Source organism: Coptis chinensis, chromosome 6 (assembly GCF_015680905.1).
Source record: "Coptis chinensis isolate HL-2020 chromosome 6, ASM1568090v1, whole genome shotgun sequence".
Classification (NCBI taxonomy): domain Eukaryota; kingdom Viridiplantae; phylum Streptophyta; class Magnoliopsida; order Ranunculales; family Ranunculaceae; genus Coptis; species Coptis chinensis.
Window position 1 is genome coordinate 92,750,041 of NC_141461.1, and position 22,951 is coordinate 92,772,991.

The following is a 22,951-nucleotide window of genomic DNA, read 5'->3' on the forward strand; positions in this document are numbered from 1 at the left end:
TCTCGAGACACCCCTTCAAAGAGCATATATAAAGGTACTTCAAACGGACTACTCCGTTGGTTTTGGACCCACGATGCTCGATAGATGAAGCGAGAACACCTCAAGCTCAAATTGACCATTTATTTGATGAAAATGCCATCTTTGAATATTATTAATCCCATGGAAGGCATTAAACTTCTTCATCGGGGTTTGAGGGAACTACACGCTCGTCGAGAATATCATCATCCACAACCTTCGGGATTTCCAAGATCGTCAAAAACAGCGCATGATGTTGAATGAGGAAGAGATCTTGGAAAATCATTCTCAATTCTTGAAAAATCATGCTCTCTAATGGAAAATCAAACTGTACTCTCTGCCCGATGAGGGGACATTCGGATCGCATTTCGGCCAACAAATAGATGACCTAAAACGATGCGGTGCAAAATATGCATCTCCTAGATCAATATCGAGAATCCATGATATTACTAAGTCAATAAGTATATAATCATATATGTTATTACGTTTTTCCATCGTACTATGTATTTTATCTTATTTTTTTGTTTTATTTTGTATGAAATGCTTAGTAGGATTGTCATCATTTCCGTTGTGACTAATATAATTTTAACATGTGCTTTCTGGGGAGGTCTATTTTCTTACATACTCATTTTTCCATTCAATTACCGATATCGTTACCCATTTCTTTACTTCATCCACCATGGCATCTTCATCAAACATTGCATCTTCATCATCCATGGTACCTCCAAAACTCATTCCTGAGCAATCCTTTCAATCTATGATGGATTCCAATGCCTATGGTCATCTCTTCCATGATTACATCACAAACATTGGGTGGTCTTCCCTAATTCTTCAACCTGACCAAACTTATTCTCCTAGTTTGGCTGCATACTTTTATGCTAATATGGATGACACACCAGCATTCAACCATGCGCATGGTTTCTACTTAGGCAGTTTCACAATCCGAGTTGGTGACACACCTCATATCTTTTCTGAACAACAACTTGCTCTAACTTTGGACCTTCCATATCCGCGAACCTTTGCATCTTGGCATTACATCTATCATAATTCTTACCGTTCTTTTCAGTGGCAAGCATTTCGCGACTCTTATGGTGATGGTCTTGAGATCAAACGAGAAGGAGATGGCCATGTGCCATGGCGTAACATCACCATTCCATTAGCAAGCATGACCATGAACATGGGGACTGCAATGTTATTTGTACTCCTGAACGTTATGGGAGATTGGCATTTCTCTACTACCAATGAGGCTGCTTGCGTCGTATTCAGTGCACTAGCTCAGGGTCATGCTTTATTTAACATTTTAGGTTGTGTTGTCTCCAGCCTGAAATGAGCTCGCACTTTTCAGGATAAGTATATACTTTTACCAGTCACCGCTTGCGAATCATGAAGACACATTTCCCCACGGTTTGCGGCTACTTTTCATGGTATCGGGTCAAGGTGGATTCCATGTGCCCGACAAACGAAATCATTCGCTCATTAAGGTTTTAATTCAATGGAAGCGTCCCGCTCGATACGAGGGCATGTTGATGTTACCCAAAGGGCGAAAAAGATGAAGACCAATTTGAGGGAATCCGGAGACAAAGAATGGGCGAAATTTGGCGGACTATTATCTATTGGCGTGATGCTAAGGAAATGCATTTCCTTAAAGAGGACGCCGACCCTTCACGTCTGTTTGGATGGTAAACTTGAGTTTGCCATTGTACATATATCTAGCTAAACCTTCTATTTGGTGTGCTATTGTTTTCATGTTTAAATGGCGCCATGGTTCTTATCGTGTGTGCTATGTTTAGTGTGCTATTGAATATTTTCTTGTTCTTTCTGAATAATATATTATGATCTCCAACCTCTCTTTCCAACAATCTAGCCCTAATTTTGCTTACGGTTCTCGGTACTTTCTCTCTTTAATTATTGATCCTTGAGGACTAAGCATCATTACGTTTTGGGGGTGCTTTAAACCTCAGAGCAAAAAATTAGGCATCTTGTAGCCTATATATAGTTTTTATTTTCATATTAATAATTGTACTTAGTGACAAAGTCTTGTTTCCTTTTCAATGATGAAAATTGTCTAGAAATCTCACATTAGTATCCAGAATTAGGATTTGTTTTAAGAAACTTTAGATAATCATTATGCAATAGTTTATACATCTTTTATGAATATTCATGTATGCTTGAGTATCATTGATTGTACATAGCGATGTAAGTTTGGGAACCAACGGTTAGTTACTTAAACTATAAATCCTGTGAGAATCTAACCAAAAGCCTTGATATGAGTGATTTGTATGTGATGACACAGAGGAGTAGTTTTTCCAATTAGAGGAAATTACGCATCTACTTACTTGATCACCACCCGAACCCTAGGCGAGAATTTAGGCTTTCTTTGGATCGACATAGCTAAATATTCTTACCTGTTACAAATATTACCGCTAGTCACTCCACTGAACCTTTCATCAAACCTTTCACTTTCACCACAAAAATTCCTTACCCATCTATTAAACCAAATAAAAGAACCTACCTAAGTGATGAGTATGAGAAATAGGATGAAATGTGGAAGAATAAAGAGAAAGACTTGTCCTAAATATAAGTCAATTACTTGCTTCAAGAAAGGAAAATAGAATCATGTTCTTAAGCCATATATATATATATATATATATATATATATATATATATATATATATATATATATATATATATATATATATATATATATATATTTTTTTTTTTTTTTTTTTTTTTTTTTTTTTTTTTTAAAAAAAATCCTTAGTAACCGAGGCTTAAGAACAAGGTTGGAAAAACTCAGTTAGAAGAAGGAAAGAAACAAGGATTTCTCTAGTATAAATATATGAAGACCCTTATCTCATACTAAATAAATTTTGATTATCCATTTCCATTTTCTTGTACACTATCACCTAAGCCCCCACAATACCTAATAAAGGCCTCTAGCTCAATTAGGAGTAGGGTGGTGTGATAATAAGTAGTAGGCGTGATTGATCGACATCGGCTCCTCATTTGTCATTGAGATGTAAGGAAGCGTGTGCCCACTTTACATCTTGGAGTTAACAAAACCGAAGAGTGGAAAAATTTTTGAGTGAATATGTGTTTCAACACATACCTGTGAGAACCCATTTAGGTATGCTCTCCAAGGATCGAAAACAACCACCTTTAGTATATTTCAATGAAAAGTTCACTGCATGAATAATCATATGTAGATGTTTTAATTATTGAATACATATTAACTTGAGTTTCAAAGAAATAAATCTTCGTTCCTGCTAAGGAGATGTATGGATATCTGAGATTAATTTAGGAAACAAGTTTAAATCAAGTCGTTGTAGTATAAATGAAGTTTGTGAGTATCTTTTCTGGAAAACTCTCACGAGGCTATAACTTCGTCCACTAGGGAATTCCTAGTGGTTTAAAGGCCTTGTTGCATATGGTCAATGCAATCGCTCTGCTTGAAAAAGCGAAATTAGTTTAGGACTACACATTTTTGGCCACTTATCTATTTTAGTGTCTCTTCTTTGCTTGAGGACAAGCAAAGTGTTGTTTGGGGTAGTGTGATAAGCACCCAAAAGTGTATTATGAAACCCCATTGAGACATATAAATTTGGTTCATTATGTGTTTAATAATCATGAAATAAATATGTTTTCATACTTTTGCGGTATTTACAGATAAACATGGAAATATTGGTTAAACCTGCAATAAAGCACGAGAACGGCGTATATATGAATTTTCCAAATCCATAGAAGCATCAAACTTCCAAAGCTCCTACCTCTCGAACCCGGGACTCGAATCGACAACAAGAGAGCTTTCGGATAATCGTGGCGATGAACTCTACGCATAGGGAAGTTGTAAAAAGCGCCCAAAATATAACGGACTGCCATGGATCTGCACATGGACCCACTATCTTGGGGGCCACAAGATTGGATGAGTCATCAATCATGGAGCATGTCAAGACAAAGATAACAAATTATTGGTGCAAAGTTGACACCTTGCATGTAATAAATTAGATTAGGTGTTAATAGTGAAAAAAAGGAAAGGTGTCACTTTGTTTTAATGTGGTAGATAAAAATGAATCAATGTGGTTTGATAATTCACGGGAGGAAATGAGATTTCTCTCAAATGGAGAAGAAATTAGACAAATGTGGGGACACTCCAATTACTCCCTTGACTTATTTTTCTCACATGACATTATTTTAGTTCCTTAGTGAAAAGAGAAGTTAGTTTTGGTTTTATTAAAAAAAAAAACTTGTAATAGTTTTAAATGAAGGAACACTTGTTCTTCTAAGAAATAATAGAAGTGAGTTTGGTTGTGGATTTTCTTCTCTCTCTCTCTCTCTCTCTTTTCTCTTTTGTGTTTTATTAGTTCATAAGTCCTTGTCCCTAGGATCATGAGCTAACTTCCCTTTGGGGAGTTAGTCTAACTCATGTGAGGGTAAACCAATTGTTGGTTTGGTAGGTTTAGGAAGAACAACTAACTCTACATCCTACCCCAAAATGGTAGTTGGTGTAGAGTTTAGTTAGAAATCAAGCAATGAGCTTAGAGATAAGTCATTGTTTGGTTTCACTTGCTAGCATGTATGAGCTCTTTAGTGAGCCATGCATGCTTCTGGATCAAATCTATTTTTCCGTTAGGGACTTGGTCTATGAGTCTAGGAAGAATCAAAACCTATTTCAAATCAACACTAATGATAGTTTCACATGAGGGAGGATTAACTCTCCAACTTCTCTTTCAAATTTCTATTTGGTTATTAAGTGCATGTTTTCATTTTAATGTTTTTATTAATGTTTGTGTAGAAAGGAAAAATCTAGCATTAATAATTACTCCTTACTCTTTAGTTCCCTTATTGTAAATTCCAATTTGTAGTTGTTCTAAGCTTTAGTTTAGTTCGAATATTTATTCCAACTCTACGAAACGAAGATCGTGAGTAAGGAACCTTGATTGCTTTTGCACCAATTTAGAGAGTTCAAAACTCTAAGTAGTGTTCTCCAAGCATATATCAGCCTCACTTGATTATGTCTCTGAAAGTGAGGGATTGAAGATACCCAAGTTAAATTGCATGTCCATTACAGATGGTGTTCATGTAGGTTCTTTCCATTTTTCATATATTTCCATGTCTTCTCTAATGGTGAATAATTTAACAAAGGTTCACCACATTATTAGGGATGTAGGGGTGTCTCTTTTTGCCGAATTTCCGATTTTTCCGAAAGCTTTATTTTTTTAAATGTCAGAACTACTTTTTAGTTTGTTTACCTGATAAATAAATAATCAAAACTAGTTTTCTTAATAAGCTAATAATACAACAATGTATAGCTCTAGTTTCTAGCTATTGTGAGGCCATGGGCCATGAGATGGACTCAAATCACCAACCAACCAATAGAATTGATTTCAACTATAATTATTAGTTCTATATAGTTCGAATAAGTACAATGATGTATCTTATGTTAGTTAACAATGATGTTCGGTGTTTGTTATAGAAGACATTGAATAAATTAAATGTTTAATTGTTTGAAATAATATATGCTTGTGTAGGTACATATGTCAGCCATGGGTGAGAACGATACTCCCGTAGCTAGTAGTGATGAAGTTATAAGTCAAAAGAAGCAAAACTCAGGTCCAGTAGCTAGTATTCCTAGTAGTGGAGTTATAAGTCGAGAAAAGCTGAAGAAGAGCGTCCAAAGTCTGGGTTAGTTGGACACCATGGACCTTCTGCTGTATGGAATCACTTTGCTAAGCAGCTATCAGAGGGAACCAACAAATATAGTGGCACAGGTATGTGCAACTATTGTCATAAACCGGTTATTGCACCTTCATCTCATGGAACCAACAAATTATGGAATCATCTTAAGAAATGTAGAGAGTTTCCTGGTTATGAAGGAGACAAAACTCAAACAACACTTACTTTTAAACAAGGTCAGCCTTCTAATTGGAGGTTTGACCAAGAAAAGTGTCATAAAGCCCTTGCGTAATGGTAATTGTCGATGAATTCCGTTTAGTTTTGTAGAAAATGAAGGTTTTAGGTTGTTTTGTGAAGAAGCTCACCTAAGTTTCATGTGGTTGGTAGAACAACCATAACTAAGGATTGCTTAAAAGTTGTTTTATGAAGAAGGAATTAAGTTGAAAGAGTGTATGAAGTTGGTGCCTTCTAGGGTATGCATCACAAATGATTTGTGGACTTCAATCCAAAATCTGGGGTATATGGTCTTAACCGCTCACTTTATCGACAAGGAGTGGAAGCTTCACAAAAGGATTATCAATTTCCGAGTGCTTCCACACCCACACACTGGTGAAGCCATTGCCAAGGCTATAGATGGGTGTCTATTAGAGTGGGGTATAAAAAATTTAATGACCATCACACTTGATAATGCAAAAATAATGATTCATGTGTTGAGGACTTGAAAAGAAGATTGAGCAGAGAAATGGGTTCTTTGTTTGGTGGTGAGTTCTTTAGGTGTGAGATGTTTTGCGCATGTTATTAATCTTGTTGTTGGTGATGGAATTGCGGAGGTTCAAGATACAATCATACGCCTTCGTCGAAGTGTCAAGTATGTGAGGAGTAGCCCTTCACACTTGCAAGTGTTTAAACAGTGTTGTGTGGAGGAGATGGTTACTTCTAAGAAGTCATTGTGTTTAGATGTCAAAACAAGATGGAATTCAACCTATTTAATGATAAATGCATAATGGATTTTGAGAAGGTCTTCGATAAGTTTGATGAGTGTGATCCAAATTATAGGTTTGATTGTAATGTAAATAAGCAGGGTGTAATGGGGGATATTGATTGGATGAAACTAAAGGCTTTGCATGCCTTCTTAGAAGAATTTTATGATCTAACGAAATGTATTTCCGGTTCCAAATATATTATTTCTAACACGTATTTTGATGAGTTAACACAAGTTAAAGATCTGATCATGGATCATTTAGCTAGTGATGATGTGTTTTTTTGTGATATGCCTAGGAAAATGAATTTAAAGTTTGATAAGTATTGCAAGTTTGAAACTTTAAATCAGATTTTGATTGTTGCAATAGTTTTGGATCCACGGTATAAAATGCAATGTGGAGTTTTGGTATGACACTTATTTAGTAAGAATTGGTCATGATGATGATGATGCAAGGAAGAAATTGGTGGAGACATTCCGTGATGAGTTAAAAGCTTTGATGGCTCGTTTTTATAACCATTATAAACTAGAATATGTTTCCAATGAAGAAATTGAATCATCTAGCATTTTAAATGATGAGGGGAGTAATCTGATTGGGAAGGTGAATAAGCGTCTCTTGTCTAAAGACGTGTTTAAGGGCAATTTGAAGAAGAAGGATGCTAATGTAGGTTTAAATGATTTGGATAAGTTCTTGGATGATAGTGTTGTAGAAGGGGATGAAAATGTTTTTAATGTATTAGTTTGGTGGAAATAGATGGTTCCAACTTATCATGCACTTGCTATGTTGGCACGTGATATTTTAACCATTCCTATAACATCGGTTGCTTCCGAATGTGTTTTTAGCACTGCCGGCCGAATTCTAGATCCATTTCGAAGCTTTTTGACTCCAAAAGTTGTGGAAAGTTTGGTGTGTGCTCAAGATTGGCTAAGAACCTCATTGTCATCAATTGAGGTTGAAGAAAATCTTACTGCACTTGAACAAATTGAGGAAGGTATATTGTGCTCAACCTGATTTTAGTTTTTGTTCTTGTTATATTATTGTTTACTAAAACTTATTATGTGTTTTGCTTTGTCATTATAGTTGTTTTGCATGAATTGGGATCTTTGTCAATTGGATCAACTACTTGATTATATTTTGGAAGGGCAGTAATCCTAATTGTAAGTTTTATAACTCGTTTCTTTAATCTCTATATTTACTTTGTATAGTTTTTTATTTTAAGTTCAACATCCAGATTTGTTTGGTTTGTAGATTCTTAAACAAATTGTGTGTTCAGGACTTCAGGTGCTACACTAATAGGAGTAATAGCTATGGAGGTCATTGGTGCTGCACCTGCAATGCTTGATAAATAGGAAGAGTAAATGAATTGGAGTATCATATATTGGCTAATGAAACATTGTAATTTTGTGATGGTTTCTTGGCCGTTGCATTGGCTTAATAGGTTTTAAATTTTTGTACAATATCATACTGCCATAGTAGATATTAAACTGATCCAAAATTGTTCAGGTGGATTTTGATATTGCTTTTGGTATTTTGAAGTTATGTAAAGGCTAGCATTTCTGAATGGGTTTTTTCTCTGAATGGTTAACTTCAACTTTAGGTGTAGCTCAAGACTAGGGGGTCTCTTATTATGAATTCTACACAGGACCCTTTATACTATATGCCCCTTTGTGTTTTTTCTCTTATTATGAATTATACACAACCATTTATACTATATGCCCCATTGTGTTTTTTCTATAGTTGGGCTTCTAGATCGAATTTGTCTTCAAAAAAGTGTTCTTGATTCCTTTTCTGGGGTAAGTTTGGATATTTTGTAACTATTTGCTGAGTGCCCACTTTGAGTATACATCATTTTGTTGTTTCTGGATTGAGAGCTGCAGTGACTCTTTGAAGACTTTATTATATGTCCCAAAAACGAATAGCACCATCACACCCACCACGTCTGTCATAACAACAATGATTCGAAAATTTATCAAGTATTCTGAAATTTCCGAGTTATTCTGAAATTTCTGAAAGTTTTGAAATTGGAAATATATTTTGAATCCGAAAAAAAATTGGATCGGATTTGGCTAGTATATTAGGTTCCGAAAAAAATTCGGAAAAATTCCGAAAGAGGTTAATCCGATCCGATCCGATCCGAAGTCACCCCTATAGGGATGTATAGACAATGGTGTGGTTGCACTGGTATCCTTAGAATTGAACTCCTTTCTAAGTAATGTGGGCAAAGCCTGGAGTCAAAGCATTTGAGCCTTTTGTTCTACTTTACACTATAAGCAAACCACACAGGAAGGATATGATTATGCATTCCTTGAATTGACTGAGATTCTGTAAAGCAGAATTACATTGAAATTCATTAAGAAACATTTTAGGCTTCTGTAACGGCTTTGATTTTAGTTGACTAGAGAGGAACTGCTGCCTTAAAATTTGATCCAATCATTGTAGTATAGACGAGAAAGTTGTCCATCAAGTTTCGAGATCAGTTGATTAGCATGAAATCCATGGTAATGGTTTTCGTATGTTGCTACAGAAATGTCAATTACCCTCTTCAACATATGGTCTTCTTGAAAGAACGGTTGGGTGACAAATTCTTTCAAAGGCATCCACTGAAGGCAAAAGAGATGGAAACAAGAACAACAGAGAATGGCTCATTATCAAATATCTTTCTGCAGCGGTGAGAAATCAACTACATCTGATTGATCTGCTAAACATATATATAAGGTGTATAAAATTCTTGAGCCACAAGGCTTACCTTTGCTGCTTGAATCTCCTTCTCGTCAATCTTAATGTCAGAAGACGAGGGCTTAAGCATGCACAGAAATAACAGATCGGATTTTTCAAAGGCCATACGATGTGCGTGCCTAAGAACAGCAGATCCATATTTGAGTAGTTTTCAAAATTTGAGAATATATACTATGTAGATCCATGGTCATTTTTTTTTCCAATATAGGCCGGTAAATGCCATGAATACATGATTAGTTGTTTGATTGCACACTGTGCATACATGCTATGCTAGATACCCTTATTGTCTTATGACTTGCAGGGAAAATTTTCATTGACATGTTTGTTTGGCTAATTGGATAGAAGTAACACTATATGTTCCAAGGCTGACTAGTTACGGAGACAATGCTGTTACCTGAACGCAATTACTTCTAGGAAGGCCGTGTCAATCTGTAAAATAAGAAGAAAACAATCATTCAAAATGATTAAAATGGCCGACACCTTTCTAATTAATGTAAGGAAAAAATGAGATATGAATTTCATCTTACACCAGTTTCTTCTTTCACTTCTCTTACAGCACCGAGAAAAGTTCTTCAGACTGAGAGGGAATAAAATGGTAGAATCAACTTTAACTATCTGAACTAATATATTTTTATCAGCAAGTTCATAGATGCTAATATTGTTGGAGTTCTCAGTAAAAGATCAACACCTTATTAATATAACCCGTTGGTAATTTCCATAAGCCGGCACAGTGACAGGGACACTGCTTTTCTTTAACAACTAGGACCTACACAATACATTGCAAGAACGAATGCATTACAGGACTATCTTTTGTAGAGTAAATGGATCTCATGTCTTTAATTCACGCGATTAAAGGTCATACCTCTCTGTTTTCATTAATAACAAACGCCCCGACACCAATGTGATGTGAAGGACTATCCGGGAGCAGGCAGGGCTCGTCAGGGATCCAGTATGTCAGCATAACATATCCAGGTTCTGCATGGTGGTAACTGAAACCTTCCTAAAGAATATGGAAAACAAATTACTTAATGGATACCTCAACATACTGATTAAAGCACATGAAAAGTTTATCTGTATATATACTGTCTACAATATGATCTTCTGTTACATGTTTGTGTTGCTGTTCTTAAACTCTTAGATATGTATTTTGTGACTGTCATATATTCTTCCAATCTCCAAGTACTAAAAAAGAAGGCAATTTAAAAACCAAATTACCTTAATTGCAATTGGAACAAGATCAGCTTGTTCAGTTAGTATCCTGAGCCACACTCCCTTCTTTCCCTGCAGTACACATCAAACAGAACACGTAATTTCTATTTAACCATATTTTTCTAATAAAAATTGTTTTCATAGTGAATGTTTAACTAACTTTTAGCCTCCACTCAAACAGTGAAGCCTGAAGTAGGGATGCAAATGCATTGGCACTTGACGGCAAGCACACTGGATCGATGATAACGCCCTCATATTCATCATCATAAGCATCAAGAAGTTCGAGTTTTGTGTGTGGTGATGAGATATTAGGAGAGACAACTAAAGCTTTTCCTCCCTTGCAAAGCTGTCGATCTTGAAACAATGACTTTGAGTTATTGAAGGACGAGTTCTGTCTACCAACTGAGATTGCTGACAGAAGTTGTTTACCTAGAACACCTGAAAAAAAAACATATATGAACTCTTGAGTTCAACCGGAGAATGATTCCCGGTGTTGTAGTTAATACAAAAAATTGAACAAAACTAGGCTGCCTGTATTCTATAAACATTTTGGCCATGGTCAACCATATGGAGCACTCCTTTAGTATTAAACCAGCCCTTGAAAGTTGAAATGGTTCTCTACACCAATCACCCTGCGAAGTAAATTGGCAATAGATACAGAGAGAGGCTGACTAATAATACTTGACCATGTGATCTTAAACGTTAGGTAGAACTCAACTTCCACACCACTCAGGCTACCTTTTCAGGTATAGACATGCATAAACTGTCAAATTGGTCAATGTGTCGTGCGCAAAGTGCCTAAGATCCATAACAATTTGTGTATAAGAACCTATAAGGAATTAGCCATTGCAATCCTCAATGTAGCTCAAATTCAATTTGAAAATGAATGTACTTATGGTACAGATTGTTTACCATTACAAAAGTGTCTGTCAATACCTGCTCAAAAGTTCAATGTAACGGTTTCAAAGGACTTGGTTACTAATGTCTGCTCTTAGTAACCACCTCTACGTAATTGACACATAATATAATTCCGCCAACAAAATAACACTGTTTAAAGTAAACTCTATAGTCAGAAAGTTAGAACACGCAGATCTCATGGAGAACTCACCCCTCTTCGGAACACTGAGATTTAGTGTCCTGGTCGAATAAGGGATAGGATATGATGACCAGCGGACGCTGTACGGACCTGGAAATAGTGACCCTTCATTCACAGTACTCATCGTCATATTGATTGTTAGTATGGTCACCATAAACTGAAATGGGATTGAGCATTACTACTCGATATATAACTATCGGAATGAGACGCATACGGGTCTGCAATTGGTGAGAAGCATAGATATGGAATCATGTTGGAGGACAAGTAGGATACAAGATGCAAATTCAGTTCAATTAGTGTTAGTGGGGCAATCCCTTTAATCTACATTATCCACATAAAACTGACAACTATAGTCTACGTCTCACGTCTGGTTCACGTAAAATATTTTTTTGTAGCAGTACGTAAGTCAGCATCAATCGTGTGTCACAGTGTCAGCAATAACAATAACATATTCCTTTCTTAATGCTAATGGATGAGAATGTTCTCTACACTTCATTGTTTAGATTTAAATGATTCGCATCCACCATTATTTATGTGGCTTACTTTGTTACTTACTTAGGCATGTCCTTTTGGGTTCCAGTTATTAGATGAGGCCATAGAAGATCGATAGATGATCAGCTGCGCAGTCGGGCATTTTATTGCAAAAGGAACTAGATTATTTTAGACAGCAGGCTCGTTCTGACAAAATCAAAAGATCAAGGGGCAGTGATGCGTTTGTTAATTCACAGTAGCGTTATACATGATTGAGGGTGGGAATCCAAGAATGTCTTTTAAATAATATGCCTCAGCTCGGCATAATTCCTATTCCCAAGTTGAGGCTGATCAGGAGTGAAGTTTGCTTTGAGGCACTTTTATGATTCTTAATACGAGTCTCCTGATACGTTCATTATCAAGCTCCCTATTATTTTATCTTGTGTCACTTATCCAAGACGAGTCCTTCTTTGTGGATATAATATTCCGACCTGATGTTTCTTAAAATGCTTATATATATTCTGCTCCAGACTCCAGTGAGATATATAGTTTCTAACATGACTTTTGATCTACACATCTTATCGTCAGCTGTCCCCGCTACAGACTAGACCACTCCATAAACAGGCCCAAATTGCAATATAAATACTTAATCGATCACTAGGTAAAACATCCCGAAAAGTGAGTCTGTACCATGGTGAGAAATGTTGGAATCTCTAATGAGTATTTCAAAATACTTGTGTGTTGTTTAGTGCCACATTGGTGAACCACCACTAGCAAGTGAGGTATATGAGGTGATCCTCTAGCATAAGGGCGTGCCTTTAGGGTACAAAGGTTTTTGTGTGCGGCGTGTTGGGCTTGGGCTTGGGCTGATTGTCTAGTGGGGTAGTGGATTACCAATTGCTGCCTAAACTTGGACTCTATCTCATAGCTGTTTTGGGAGACCACTTAAACGCATTAATCGCTCACCATTGGAGAAAGGGGCTTAAATCTTTCCTTAGGAACTGACCCTAATCCGCTTTGGTTATTACGCTATTCGTCCTTGTCTTATTGTTTTTCTTTTATCTGCATACAACAAGAAATTCCACTTATCGGTGGAAGCAACAACTTAAACATCACACTTCATGTATACGAAGGCTGGCAGTTTTGGTACTATCTCTGCAATTACCCTTCTACTGCATTACCCATTTAGAGCCATTTACTAAAGGCACATTCAGGCTAGAAGAAACTTTTAGGAACATATACTCATTTTACATTCAAATCATCACCTTCAAGATGACAAGGGAATGTGACCATATGCTGATATGCTTCAGTAGTTCAGTGGATGGATGCTTTATTTACGGTGTATTTTGCAATTTCTAAAAGAGGTGAATAAATGTTTACGTCTAATACTGACATGAAAAGGACTCCATGGCCCAATGGATAAGGCGCTGGTCTACGAAACCAGAGATTCTGGGTTCGATCCCCAGTGGAGTCGTAAATCGTAACGCATAATCAATTCGCATTTCTCTTTTTTCGGCCCATTACTCTTCAAGAAGGGCAAATTCATGTCATATCCCCAAGCCCATACGCCATCAGAAGCCAGTTTTTTTTCTTCAGAACAAACACATGCCAACTGAAGAGGCCAATACAGAACTTGTCTGAAAAAGTCAATTATTATACACATTTTCGTTGATGTGGTTGGTGCAAAGCAGGAACCAATACCAACTAATTAACTAGTTGGCAGTAGTGCTTTCCCGTGAGTATAATCTAAGGAATATGAAGAACAAAAGTGTCCAGTTAGCGGGTATTTTCATAGGCATATTGTGCGTGTAACGTGTGCCACAATTTTAGATGCATTTTCCACATCCTCAAACCTATAAGTATAGAGTTTATCGAAAAAAGAAAAAAACTATTAGTATAGAGGAGGAAATCATATCATTTCTTCCTACGCAATTATTTTAGCAATAAATAGTTCTTTTCTCAATTTTGTATTTCTTTATGTTGTTGTTTGTGTGTAAGTTTTAGGTCTGCCTTGGAGTGTTAAATAGTGGATTCGTGCCAAATATAGATGTTGCATCTTTTGATGGGAATTTGGGCAATAGAGTTTTTTTATTGGTTTATTGAGATCTTGGTTGAAATAAGTTTATTTGCGATGGATATATACTGATTTATGAAGACTTTTATTTGATTATCTAGATGTGAATGAGAGGTTTAATTTAAGGATTAAATCCCACTCTCTCCCCCCAATACACACAAAAAAAAAACACGGTCAACCCAATTGGTCGAAATAAAATTATTTAATATTATTTTTTGTGTGTATTGGGGATAATTTCTCATCTAGTGGGGAAATCCTAATTGGCTAATCTAGTGGGGGTAATACTAGTTCACCCTTAATTTAAACCATGAAGAAGATGAAAACAAACTTTGTATCCAACCTATCTTATTTAGGTTGAAATAACCATTTTTAAGTGCGGAGGGAGATTCATTAACTGCTGGTGAATATGTTACCAGTGTTTCTAGAAAAAAGCTAAAAATGTCACTTATTCCATATTATAATATTGTTATAGTGAAACTTGAAGATTTTTTTTATAAAATGAAAGAATTTACTTTAGGTGTTTTATTAGAATGAGAAAATGGCAAGAATTTTTTGGGTCCGGCTATTGTCAAGGGCTTTATTGCTTTTGCCAATGTTAAAATATCATGTTTGACCCATAGTTAGTAAGTTTGTAACCTAATTTATTTGGGACGTGAATTAATCGGGTATAATTCGGTTTCAATTTTAAAAAATTAGGGAAAAATTCAGTCAAACATTTGCAATATGAGAAACATTCGTCGATACGATAGTTCGTGAATAATTTCATATTCTATAATAAAAATCCAGTAAAAGATTCGTATATATAAATCACTTCTATCTCACAAAATATCAATCAAAACAATATAAAATCACTTATATTAAGTGTTTTCACTAAAATAAAACATCTTAACAATGAAATAAGTTTAAATTTATTTTGAACCACAAATCTCCTCCTCACAAATAGGAAATTTATTAAAAAAAAAATATTTATTTTTATTTTGAAAATATCCAATTTTTTGGGCCGAATTGTTCCCAATCCGAACTTTACTCGTTTAGAGGCCCAATCCGAACTTTACCCGTTTAGAACGTTTCATACCCAAACTATTGCCATTTTATTCGATTTCAATTATATTTTAAAAATTAATGTTTAAAATGTGAATTATTCACAAATTTACTAACAAGAGTCTGACCATATCACCCTTAAAGCTTAACAATGTAATTTCATTTATTTATGTTTTTGTGAAGCTCATACTTTAATCATATATCTATCATATATTGTCGGTCAGATTAATAAAGGCTTAGAGAACTCCATACATAATACAACATGAAGATTACTTTGATGCACCCAAAGTTTAACTTGTAACTACATTTGATAAACCAGTCCTAAAAACTATTGATTTGGAAGTGTTGGTATCTGCCGTGTTGTGAGTATCAAAAATGAAGATAAGAAATTCAAAATAAAATGAATTAAGAGAGGTTAGGGACATATATTACAAAAACACATAAACAAATTCATGGTTGTTACATCATTTCTAATTAGTTTTAGATGTGTCAATTTTTGTTTGTACATATGATCTTCCAACTGCTTTATACATTGTCACAAAAAAATTATTCTTGTTTATCGGGAAAAAAAAACAAAAATAAATAAATAAATTATTCAAATCCGAAACGTTTAACCCCATAAAATATAGTCGACAAATTAAGAAATTTGGCTAATTGTGGAACGTTTATTTTCACGATTTTTGATACTATATTTGGCAAGTTTATAAATTTTTTATTATTTTTAACAATGTTTAGAATAGGTAAGAGATCTTATTTACAAAAAATCAACCTAATCTAAAACACAAAAATGCCATAACAATTTTGAGTTTGTTTACGGTTTTTTTTTATAACATATGTCTCTAGAACCCCTCCCAAGTAATAATTAATTTAGATGAGAGATAGGAGGATTTGCATTGGGTATGAGTAGGGGTTCTTGAATAACTTGATCTTTATTCATTAATAAGTTTTCCAAAAAAAATTGAAGAGACAACAATTAAATATGGTAAATATGAGGGATGAGGTAGCATGGTAGTTCAAGGAGACCTATTTGAAAATTCAACAACAAATGATACTGGTTTAATTATCGTTGATATTTTGCATTTTGCGGGTTTTTGACATTTTTCCGTAAGTTTTTTGTAGTCATTTTTATTTGCATTGGACAACCCATGGTAGCGGGCTCATTTTTGTTGCAAGTTTGTTTTTGCCCTAATCATTAGATGCTACATGTACACAAACAAAACAAAAAACTAATGCAAAAATGTGTTATGTTATCAACTACTATTCTTCCTATTTTGCCCCTCCTTCTACCTCTACCTCTTTCTCTTTCTCTTCAATTATCAATCCAACCACCCATTCCCTAAACCTCTAACTTCGCTTACTATTGCTAAAATTCAAATGAGTTATTCACAATTTGACCGAGTACGTGGTGCAAATGAGGTTGCTTTGTTTAACTTGATAATTTGATTGATTGATAAACATAGATAACGAGAGATGAAGAATAAGAAGAATAGGAGGTGGTGATGGACTGGTGGGTCGCAGTTGAGGTGGAAGGAGAAGGCAAAATGAGGAGAAAATTAATACAAAACAATATCAGTTTTTATTTTAGTTTTTGTTTTGTTGGTGGTACATGTGACATTTATTGATTGGGCCGGAAGCAAATTAGGCATTACAAAAATTGCAGCAAAAATGAATTCTATGGTAGCTTACACCAAATAAGGGCAACTTATCCCAAGTGACGCCTATGTGGAGGTAACAAAAGTACCTTTGCATTGGGAATCTAAGAGCAAGTCCAATAGAGGGCTGCTAAAAAGAGTTGCTAAACCTTTATCACATAAGATTTTTAGGATTTTTATCTTTTGTTTTGAAGTGCTAAATGGATACAAACGACATAGTTTATGTTGAGAGATGGTAGAAACTGTGCGGTTTGTCTCCCAAAATTTATTATGACAACTGCTAGACAATGCCACAAGTTTATCACACAAGCCAAATACAGGAGCCTCATTGAAATCACATTTTGCTATATGGCTTTTAGCAGCCCATTATAACAGCCCTCCATTGGACTTGCTGTAAAGGCATCCCCAAATCTCCAAAGGCAGTGTCCTAATTAATCGACGGCCGAGAGAGATCTACTTACTACTACAAACAAACGGTTCTGATTGGGTCGTACACTGTTAAAAAACCTTAATAAAACCCGGGCCATTTCTAGGGTTCACTCTCATTTCGATCACTCAATCATTCAATAATCCATCAATCATGTACAGAACTGCAGCTTCACGACTCAAGGTTCGTTCCTTTCCTTTTAATCTGTCACTAATCTTATTATTAAACCATTAAACGTGTGTACATTTTTATTAGATCTAAGTTGTATCATAGTTACATTGTTTATGTCTCAAATCAATAAGTTTCAGCAAAAGTTATGTTTTTTTAGGGTCGAGCGGGTTGTAGGTATGCCACCTCAGCGGCTGCGTTGAAGCCAGCTAGTTCTGGGGGCTTCTTCAGTTGGCTAACTGGAGAACGTTCTACGGCCCCACCTCCATTGGAATATCCCATGCCAGGTGTACCCACTGCACCCGTGTTACCTGATTTTATCGAGCCTGGAAAAACTCAGATTACTAGGTTGCCCAATGGCATTACCATCGCTTCCGAACCATCAACGGTATATATATATATATATATATATATATATATATTTGCATTTTTTATAGTTCTTTTTGTAGTTATGGTGCTGGTGAATGAATGTTTTGTTTTGTGTGATGATTGGGCAGAATCCGGCTTCATCGATTGGTTTGTATGTTAATTGTGGTTCTATTTATGAGACACCAATTACATCTGGAGCTACTCATTTATTGGAGAGAATGGCATTTAAGAGTACGGCAAACAGGAGTCATTTGCGTACTGTGCGAGAGGTTGAAGCTATTGGAGGAAATGTTACTGCATCTGCTTCTAGGGAACAAATGGGGTACACATATGATGCTTTGAAGACTTACTTACCTCAGGTGTTAGAAGTGCTTATTGATAGTGTTAGAAACCCTGTTTTCTTAGATTGGTAAGTTAATGAACAGGTAATTTAAAGCTTACATTTGGGAATTCTCTTTCTTCTTAATACTTGAAATACTTGTTTTTTTGTTATGACTTGGTAATTTACATATTCTGATGCAGCTCGAGAAGGTGAAAGCGGAGATTGCAGAAATTAAGAACAACCCTCAGGGCTTGCTTATGGAGGCGCTTCACTCTGCTGGTTATTCTGGAGCATTGGCTAATCCACTTTTGGCCCCAGAATCTGCCTTGGGCGTACTAAATGGTTCTATCCTGGAGGAGGTTGTTGCAGTGAGACAAATAAGCTTTATGCTCACTTTTGCACAAGTCATACCTTAGTTGCTATGTAAACTCAGACTGACTGTCTTTGAAAATTATAGGAAAACTATACTGCTCCACGCATTGTACTTGCGGCTTCAGGGGTTGACCATGAGGAGTTTTTGGCTCTCGCAGAGCCTCTTCTGTCCGACATGCCTGCGGTTCCTAGGCCACAGGAGCCAGCTTCTGAATATGTTGGAGGTGATTTTCGTTATCCGTCTGATTCACCGGTACGTATTTATATTAATTTTCTTATGAACGTCTCTCATGCTACTTACCAGAATTGATCACGTTCAGTTTATTTGCTTCCTTCTTAAAGTTTGTCTTCCTATTAATGGCAGAGTACGCATGTTGCCCTGGCTTTTGAAGTCCCTGGTGGCTGGCACTCAGAGAAGGATGCCATGACATCGACTGTACTTCAGGTACTGCATATAATTTTTTTTCCAGAAATTTCATTGCTTATGAATGTGTTCCCATTCTATAAATTTCTTGCTATTCTGCTTGTCGTTTATACTCTGTTAATATTCCTTCAGATGCTCATGGGAGGAGGTGGCTCTTTCTCGGCTGGTGGGCCTGGTAAAGGGATGTACTCTCGTCTATGTAAGTTTCATCCTGTAGTGTAGGTGTCAATCACACTTTTTTTTTCCCCTTAATTACCGATCTTTTCTTTAATTTCGTTCATATCATTGAAATTCTGATGTTTCTTTCACTGATTGCTAATATGAACAGATATTCGAATCCTCAACCAGCATCAAGAAATTCAGTCATTTTCCGCATTCAACAACATGTACAATAACACTGGTCTTTTTGGGATTCATGCAACCACGGTAATCTTGTGGTCTCATTGTCCCTTTAACACGGCCACACATCTTTTCAAATAATCTGCCACTATTCCAGTTGGAGTAGAAAAGGAAAAGTTGCAATGGAAAAAAATATTATTTTTAAACACTATGTCGAGACTTGCACTTTGTTTGCAACTTATGCACATTATGGTATTCTGCTAAGAAGTTTCAGTTTAATATTGTTGGTACTTTTTTCTCGCCTCTGTGTGCCCCTGATTACTTTCTTCCACCAAAATATATAGCAGCATCTGTACCCAATATGGTCACATTATTTTATCGCTGTATGATACAATATAGTATGATATGATGAGGACACGTAACTATGCCATTTTTTTATTGATTACTATTTAAGTATTTATTATATATTTATATTAGACCTCCTCTTGTGTAAGATTTGTTTATACTTAATTATGACTAGAATGTGTTTTTTGCAATGGATGTCTGTGTAATGAAGAAAGGTTAAATTATAGCACAGAAATTTGGTTATCATGAAGTTCCTCAAGATTCTCATAATGAAATTATAATTTATTCTTATATATTGGTAAAATGGATATCTTTTGCTGTATCACTCTATGGTGAGATTTTTGGGGTCAGGATATGACGTCGCTAAAACTCGATGAGATTCCTGGTTGTTTCTTTAGTTGTAGTAGCTTAAGAATGTTGAAGTTGTGCTATTTCAAATACTCAAAATATAGGTTATCATGTCAAATACTCAAATTTAGGTTATGAGAGGTTGCTAGATTACCCAACCTCAGTTTATTCTTTTGCTCATAGATGTATGTCGAGGCACTGAATATATACTATGGAGCATCTTATTTGTAGATTGGAAGTGTTTTACTATTTTCTTGTACTAATCTCTATTCATTGTTTTCCCAGTTCTTTTAGACCTTACCAGTTGGAGGTCTCAACGTTCCACTCTAGGCTGGATATATTCAATAAACTATATGTACCAATAAAAAAGAAAGCCAGTATATTGCAACACGAAAGTTAATAATGTGTACCACAAAATTGTATATCGTTATTGTTTTCCTTAAATATGAGTAAATAATATCTTCCAGTCAATTAGTTCAGTCAGACAAATGCTTATGGTCATCGTAAGATGAAGATACTAATCTTTATTGCATTAGGGCTCTGATTATGTGGCAAAAGCTGTTGATTTGGCAGCTATCGAACTTCTTGAGGTTGCCACTCCTGGGAAAGGTTTGCTACTGCCGTTTTACTATATTGCTGGAATTCTCGTTTAAGATGCATATTACAACCACTAAATGTCTGTATTCTGTCTTCCTACAGTAACACAGCTAGAGCTAAACCGTGCAAAGGAAGCGACAAAATCTGCAGTTCTGATGAACCTGGAATCAAGAGTATGTAACCATTTATGTTGTAATTGGTCTTGGCTGTGACCTGTGAGTCTTGGTTCGCATCAAACACACTAAATTATTATTATTCTTATTTTTTGGTTGTTGTTGGTTATGCAGATGGTTGTTTCAGAAGATATAGGACGGCAAATTTTGACTTATAACGATAGGTATGTCCTTCTGGGTACCTTTTGTATAGCTTCTAGCATCATGGATTCAATTTAACTGTATCGGTTAAGAGTGCACTTTGTAGCAAGTTGAGGAAAAGAGACTTTTGTGTAACCTGCTTAATGAATCTTGCTTTAAGGTTGATCACCATGTGTTCTTTGTTTCAAGTATCAGCTCCCATGTCTTTTACTTTTCACTTGAATGACTCAAGTCACAGAACCTTCTGGTTAAGGTTCCAAAGTCTTAGGGATAGACTGCAGACTTTGATTACAATCATCGCAACGTGCATTTGACTTGGGGGTTATTACTGTTTTTACCTTCTTTACGCTATAGTCTCCCCTCGTCTCCCCGTTTGAAGGATTAACTGTGGATGAGTTTCTTTAATTTGCAGGAAACCTGTGGAGCACTTTCTAAGGGCAGTTGAAAGCATTACTCTGGAGGATTTAACCTCCATTGCCCATAAGATTGTGTGTTCTCCCCTCACCATGGCATCGTGGGGAGATGGTACGTTTTTCAGGACACTATTTTGATAATTTTATTTGCGTTTAAAAGGATTATTGATATGCTTAAATTTCTAAGCCATTCATTTGTTTGTGCTCCTTTTTACAGTTGTAAATGTTCCTAGTTACAAATCTGTCAGCAGCATGTTCCCTGCAAAATAAGGTGGTTATTGTGTTGCATGCTGGGCAAAGACTACTTACTTGCGGTCTTTTTCCTGCAATTTTCCTTTGTGATCCCCAGCTTGATTTTCAAGATACCTTATTTATCCATGACCTGAAGATTTTGAAAATAATAGAAAGAGCACATCGAAATTCGTAAGAATTGCTGATCATGTAAGGTGTCTTTTGGCACTCCATACTCGGCTTTCAATTTGCATAAAATATGCCCCCACATTTCTGGGTCGGTCCTTTAGTGGGATTTTTATGATCATGTTCACTGTGTAACTCCTATTAGGAATTTATTGATTGTTGAAATTTTCCTTCTTCCCAACGGCTGAAGCTCTCCTTGCAATAAGGGTTGTTAACTTTGCAACAGGGTAATTATTCCAGTATCAAGTGTAAGCCATCTTTTAATTGCCATTCAAACCAAATCTCAAAGCTATCTTAGATTTTGATACCTGAAATTCTTTTCAGGCGTGATTGTGTGACTTGAAAGATAGCTTTGAGATTTGGTTTGAATGGCAATTAAAAGATGGGAACAGGAAGATTATCAAACCAAATTCTTCCTGATACCAAATCTCAAGTGTAAGCCATCTTTTAATTGCCATTGCAAGTTAATACTTGAGCGAACAAAACATACTGTCTTCTCAATTTTGTTCTTTTGCTAGTTAGCCTTCTCACCTTTTTCTGTATCACTCCTTGAAGAATTTCCAATCTAAAAAGCGTAAATGTTTTAACCCTCATTTGTACTGTATCCACATAATGATACCTTGTAACTGCTTCAGCAAAAATCTTAACCACCATGGCACCATGATCTCTACCGGACTCGTAAAGATCATCAGTAAGATCACTAAAACCATAGATCATCAGTAAGATAACCTCAGCACAGCTTTAACACTATCTTAAAAACCAGAGATTAGTACATACTAAACTCCCCCAGAGGCAAAAGCTTAGCTCACCTTGAGCTACTCTAGTGAGATACATATACCTAGAGCCACAAATTCAATGATCTTATCTTCTAGCTAATTACATGTGTCATCTCCTCCAGACATGGACAAAATTACAGCATTGGACAAAATTATAGCATTCTTAAAATTTAAATAATATCCAAATAAAGTTTTATAAGAATCTACCCACTTACCTAGCATTTGAATAACGATATAATTTAGAAAAAAAATAGACAGCACAACTGAAAAGTGTGCTCATATAGGTTCTACTATAGGCACAATTTGGTTTGCCTACAAATGAAGCAACAAAATAACTAACAATTTAACAAAGTCAAATAATTACAACACCGTC

The 22,951-nt window shown here is 35.8% G+C and overlaps 2 protein-coding genes, 1 long non-coding RNA gene, 1 other non-coding gene and 1 pseudogene across 5 annotated transcripts; 4 read left to right on the forward strand and 1 right to left on the reverse strand.

Annotated features, from left to right (window-relative positions):
* The first annotated feature begins 7,074 nt into the window (after positions 1 to 7,074).
* Positions 7,075 to 7,997, forward strand: LOC147495497 (uncharacterized). Its single transcript, XR_015200409.1, has 3 exons — positions 7,075 to 7,659; positions 7,749 to 7,825; positions 7,942 to 7,997. It is a non-coding gene; the product is annotated as an uncharacterized LOC147495497 (long non-coding RNA).
* Positions 7,998 to 8,950: 953 nt separating this feature from the next.
* Positions 8,951 to 11,959, reverse strand: LOC147495498 (nudix hydrolase 8-like; annotated as a pseudogene). Its single transcript, XR_015199160.1, has 9 exons — positions 11,722 to 11,959; positions 10,774 to 11,051; positions 10,620 to 10,685; positions 10,267 to 10,404; positions 10,093 to 10,170; positions 9,932 to 9,981; positions 9,799 to 9,833; positions 9,415 to 9,523; positions 8,951 to 9,268 (listed from the first exon to the last, which is right to left on the reverse strand). The product of XR_015199160.1 is annotated as a nudix hydrolase 8-like (transcript).
* Positions 11,960 to 13,581: 1,622 nt separating this feature from the next.
* On the forward strand, positions 13,582 to 13,654 carry TRNAR-ACG (transfer RNA arginine (anticodon ACG)). Its single transcript has one exon. It is a non-coding gene; the product is annotated as a tRNA-Arg (tRNA).
* Positions 13,655 to 17,527: 3,873 nt separating this feature from the next.
* LOC147495500 (mitochondrial-processing peptidase subunit alpha-like) lies at positions 17,528 to 18,446 on the forward strand. The gene is made up of 4 exons (XM_086568386.1): positions 17,528 to 17,557; positions 17,703 to 17,930; positions 18,040 to 18,320; positions 18,434 to 18,446. The coding sequence occupies exons 1-4, from the start codon at positions 17,528 to 17,530 to the stop codon at positions 18,444 to 18,446; spliced, it is 552 nt and encodes a 183-aa protein (XP_086424512.1).
* LOC147495501 (mitochondrial-processing peptidase subunit alpha-like) lies at positions 18,040 to 21,983 on the forward strand. The gene is made up of 11 exons (XM_086564152.1): positions 18,040 to 18,336; positions 18,434 to 18,601; positions 18,691 to 18,858; positions 18,970 to 19,050; positions 19,162 to 19,228; positions 19,358 to 19,455; positions 20,598 to 20,670; positions 20,761 to 20,831; positions 20,946 to 20,995; positions 21,385 to 21,497; positions 21,603 to 21,983. Exons 2-11 carry the CDS (start codon positions 18,491 to 18,493, stop codon positions 21,653 to 21,655), a joined length of 885 nt encoding a protein of 294 aa, XP_086420278.1. The 5' UTR covers positions 18,040 to 18,336; positions 18,434 to 18,490; the 3' UTR covers positions 21,656 to 21,983.
* The last annotated feature ends 968 nt before the right edge of the window (positions 21,984 to 22,951 follow it).

What these genes read in the sequence shown, in the direction of transcription:
- LOC147495500 (XM_086568386.1), top strand. Translation starts at nt 17,528, where the DNA reads ATGTACAGAACTGCAGCTTCACGACTCAAG. An exon ending in CTGCAGCTTCACGACTCAAG is followed by an intron (nt 17,558 to 17,702) that starts GTTCGTTCCTTT and finishes ATGTTTTTTTAG; the next exon opens with GGTCGAGCGGGTTGTAGGTA. An exon ending in TCGCTTCCGAACCATCAACG is followed by an intron (nt 17,931 to 18,039) that starts GTATATATATAT and finishes ATGATTGGGCAG; the next exon opens with AATCCGGCTTCATCGATTGG.
- LOC147495501 (XM_086564152.1), top strand. Translation starts at nt 18,491, where the DNA reads ATGGAGGCGCTTCACTCTGCTGGTTATTCTGGAGCATTGGCTAATCCA. An exon ending in GGTTGCCACTCCTGGGAAAG is followed by an intron (nt 20,671 to 20,760) that starts GTTTGCTACTGC and finishes GTCTTCCTACAG; the next exon opens with TAACACAGCTAGAGCTAAAC. An exon ending in ATTTTGACTTATAACGATAG is followed by an intron (nt 20,996 to 21,384) that starts GTATGTCCTTCT and finishes TTTAATTTGCAG; the next exon opens with GAAACCTGTGGAGCACTTTC.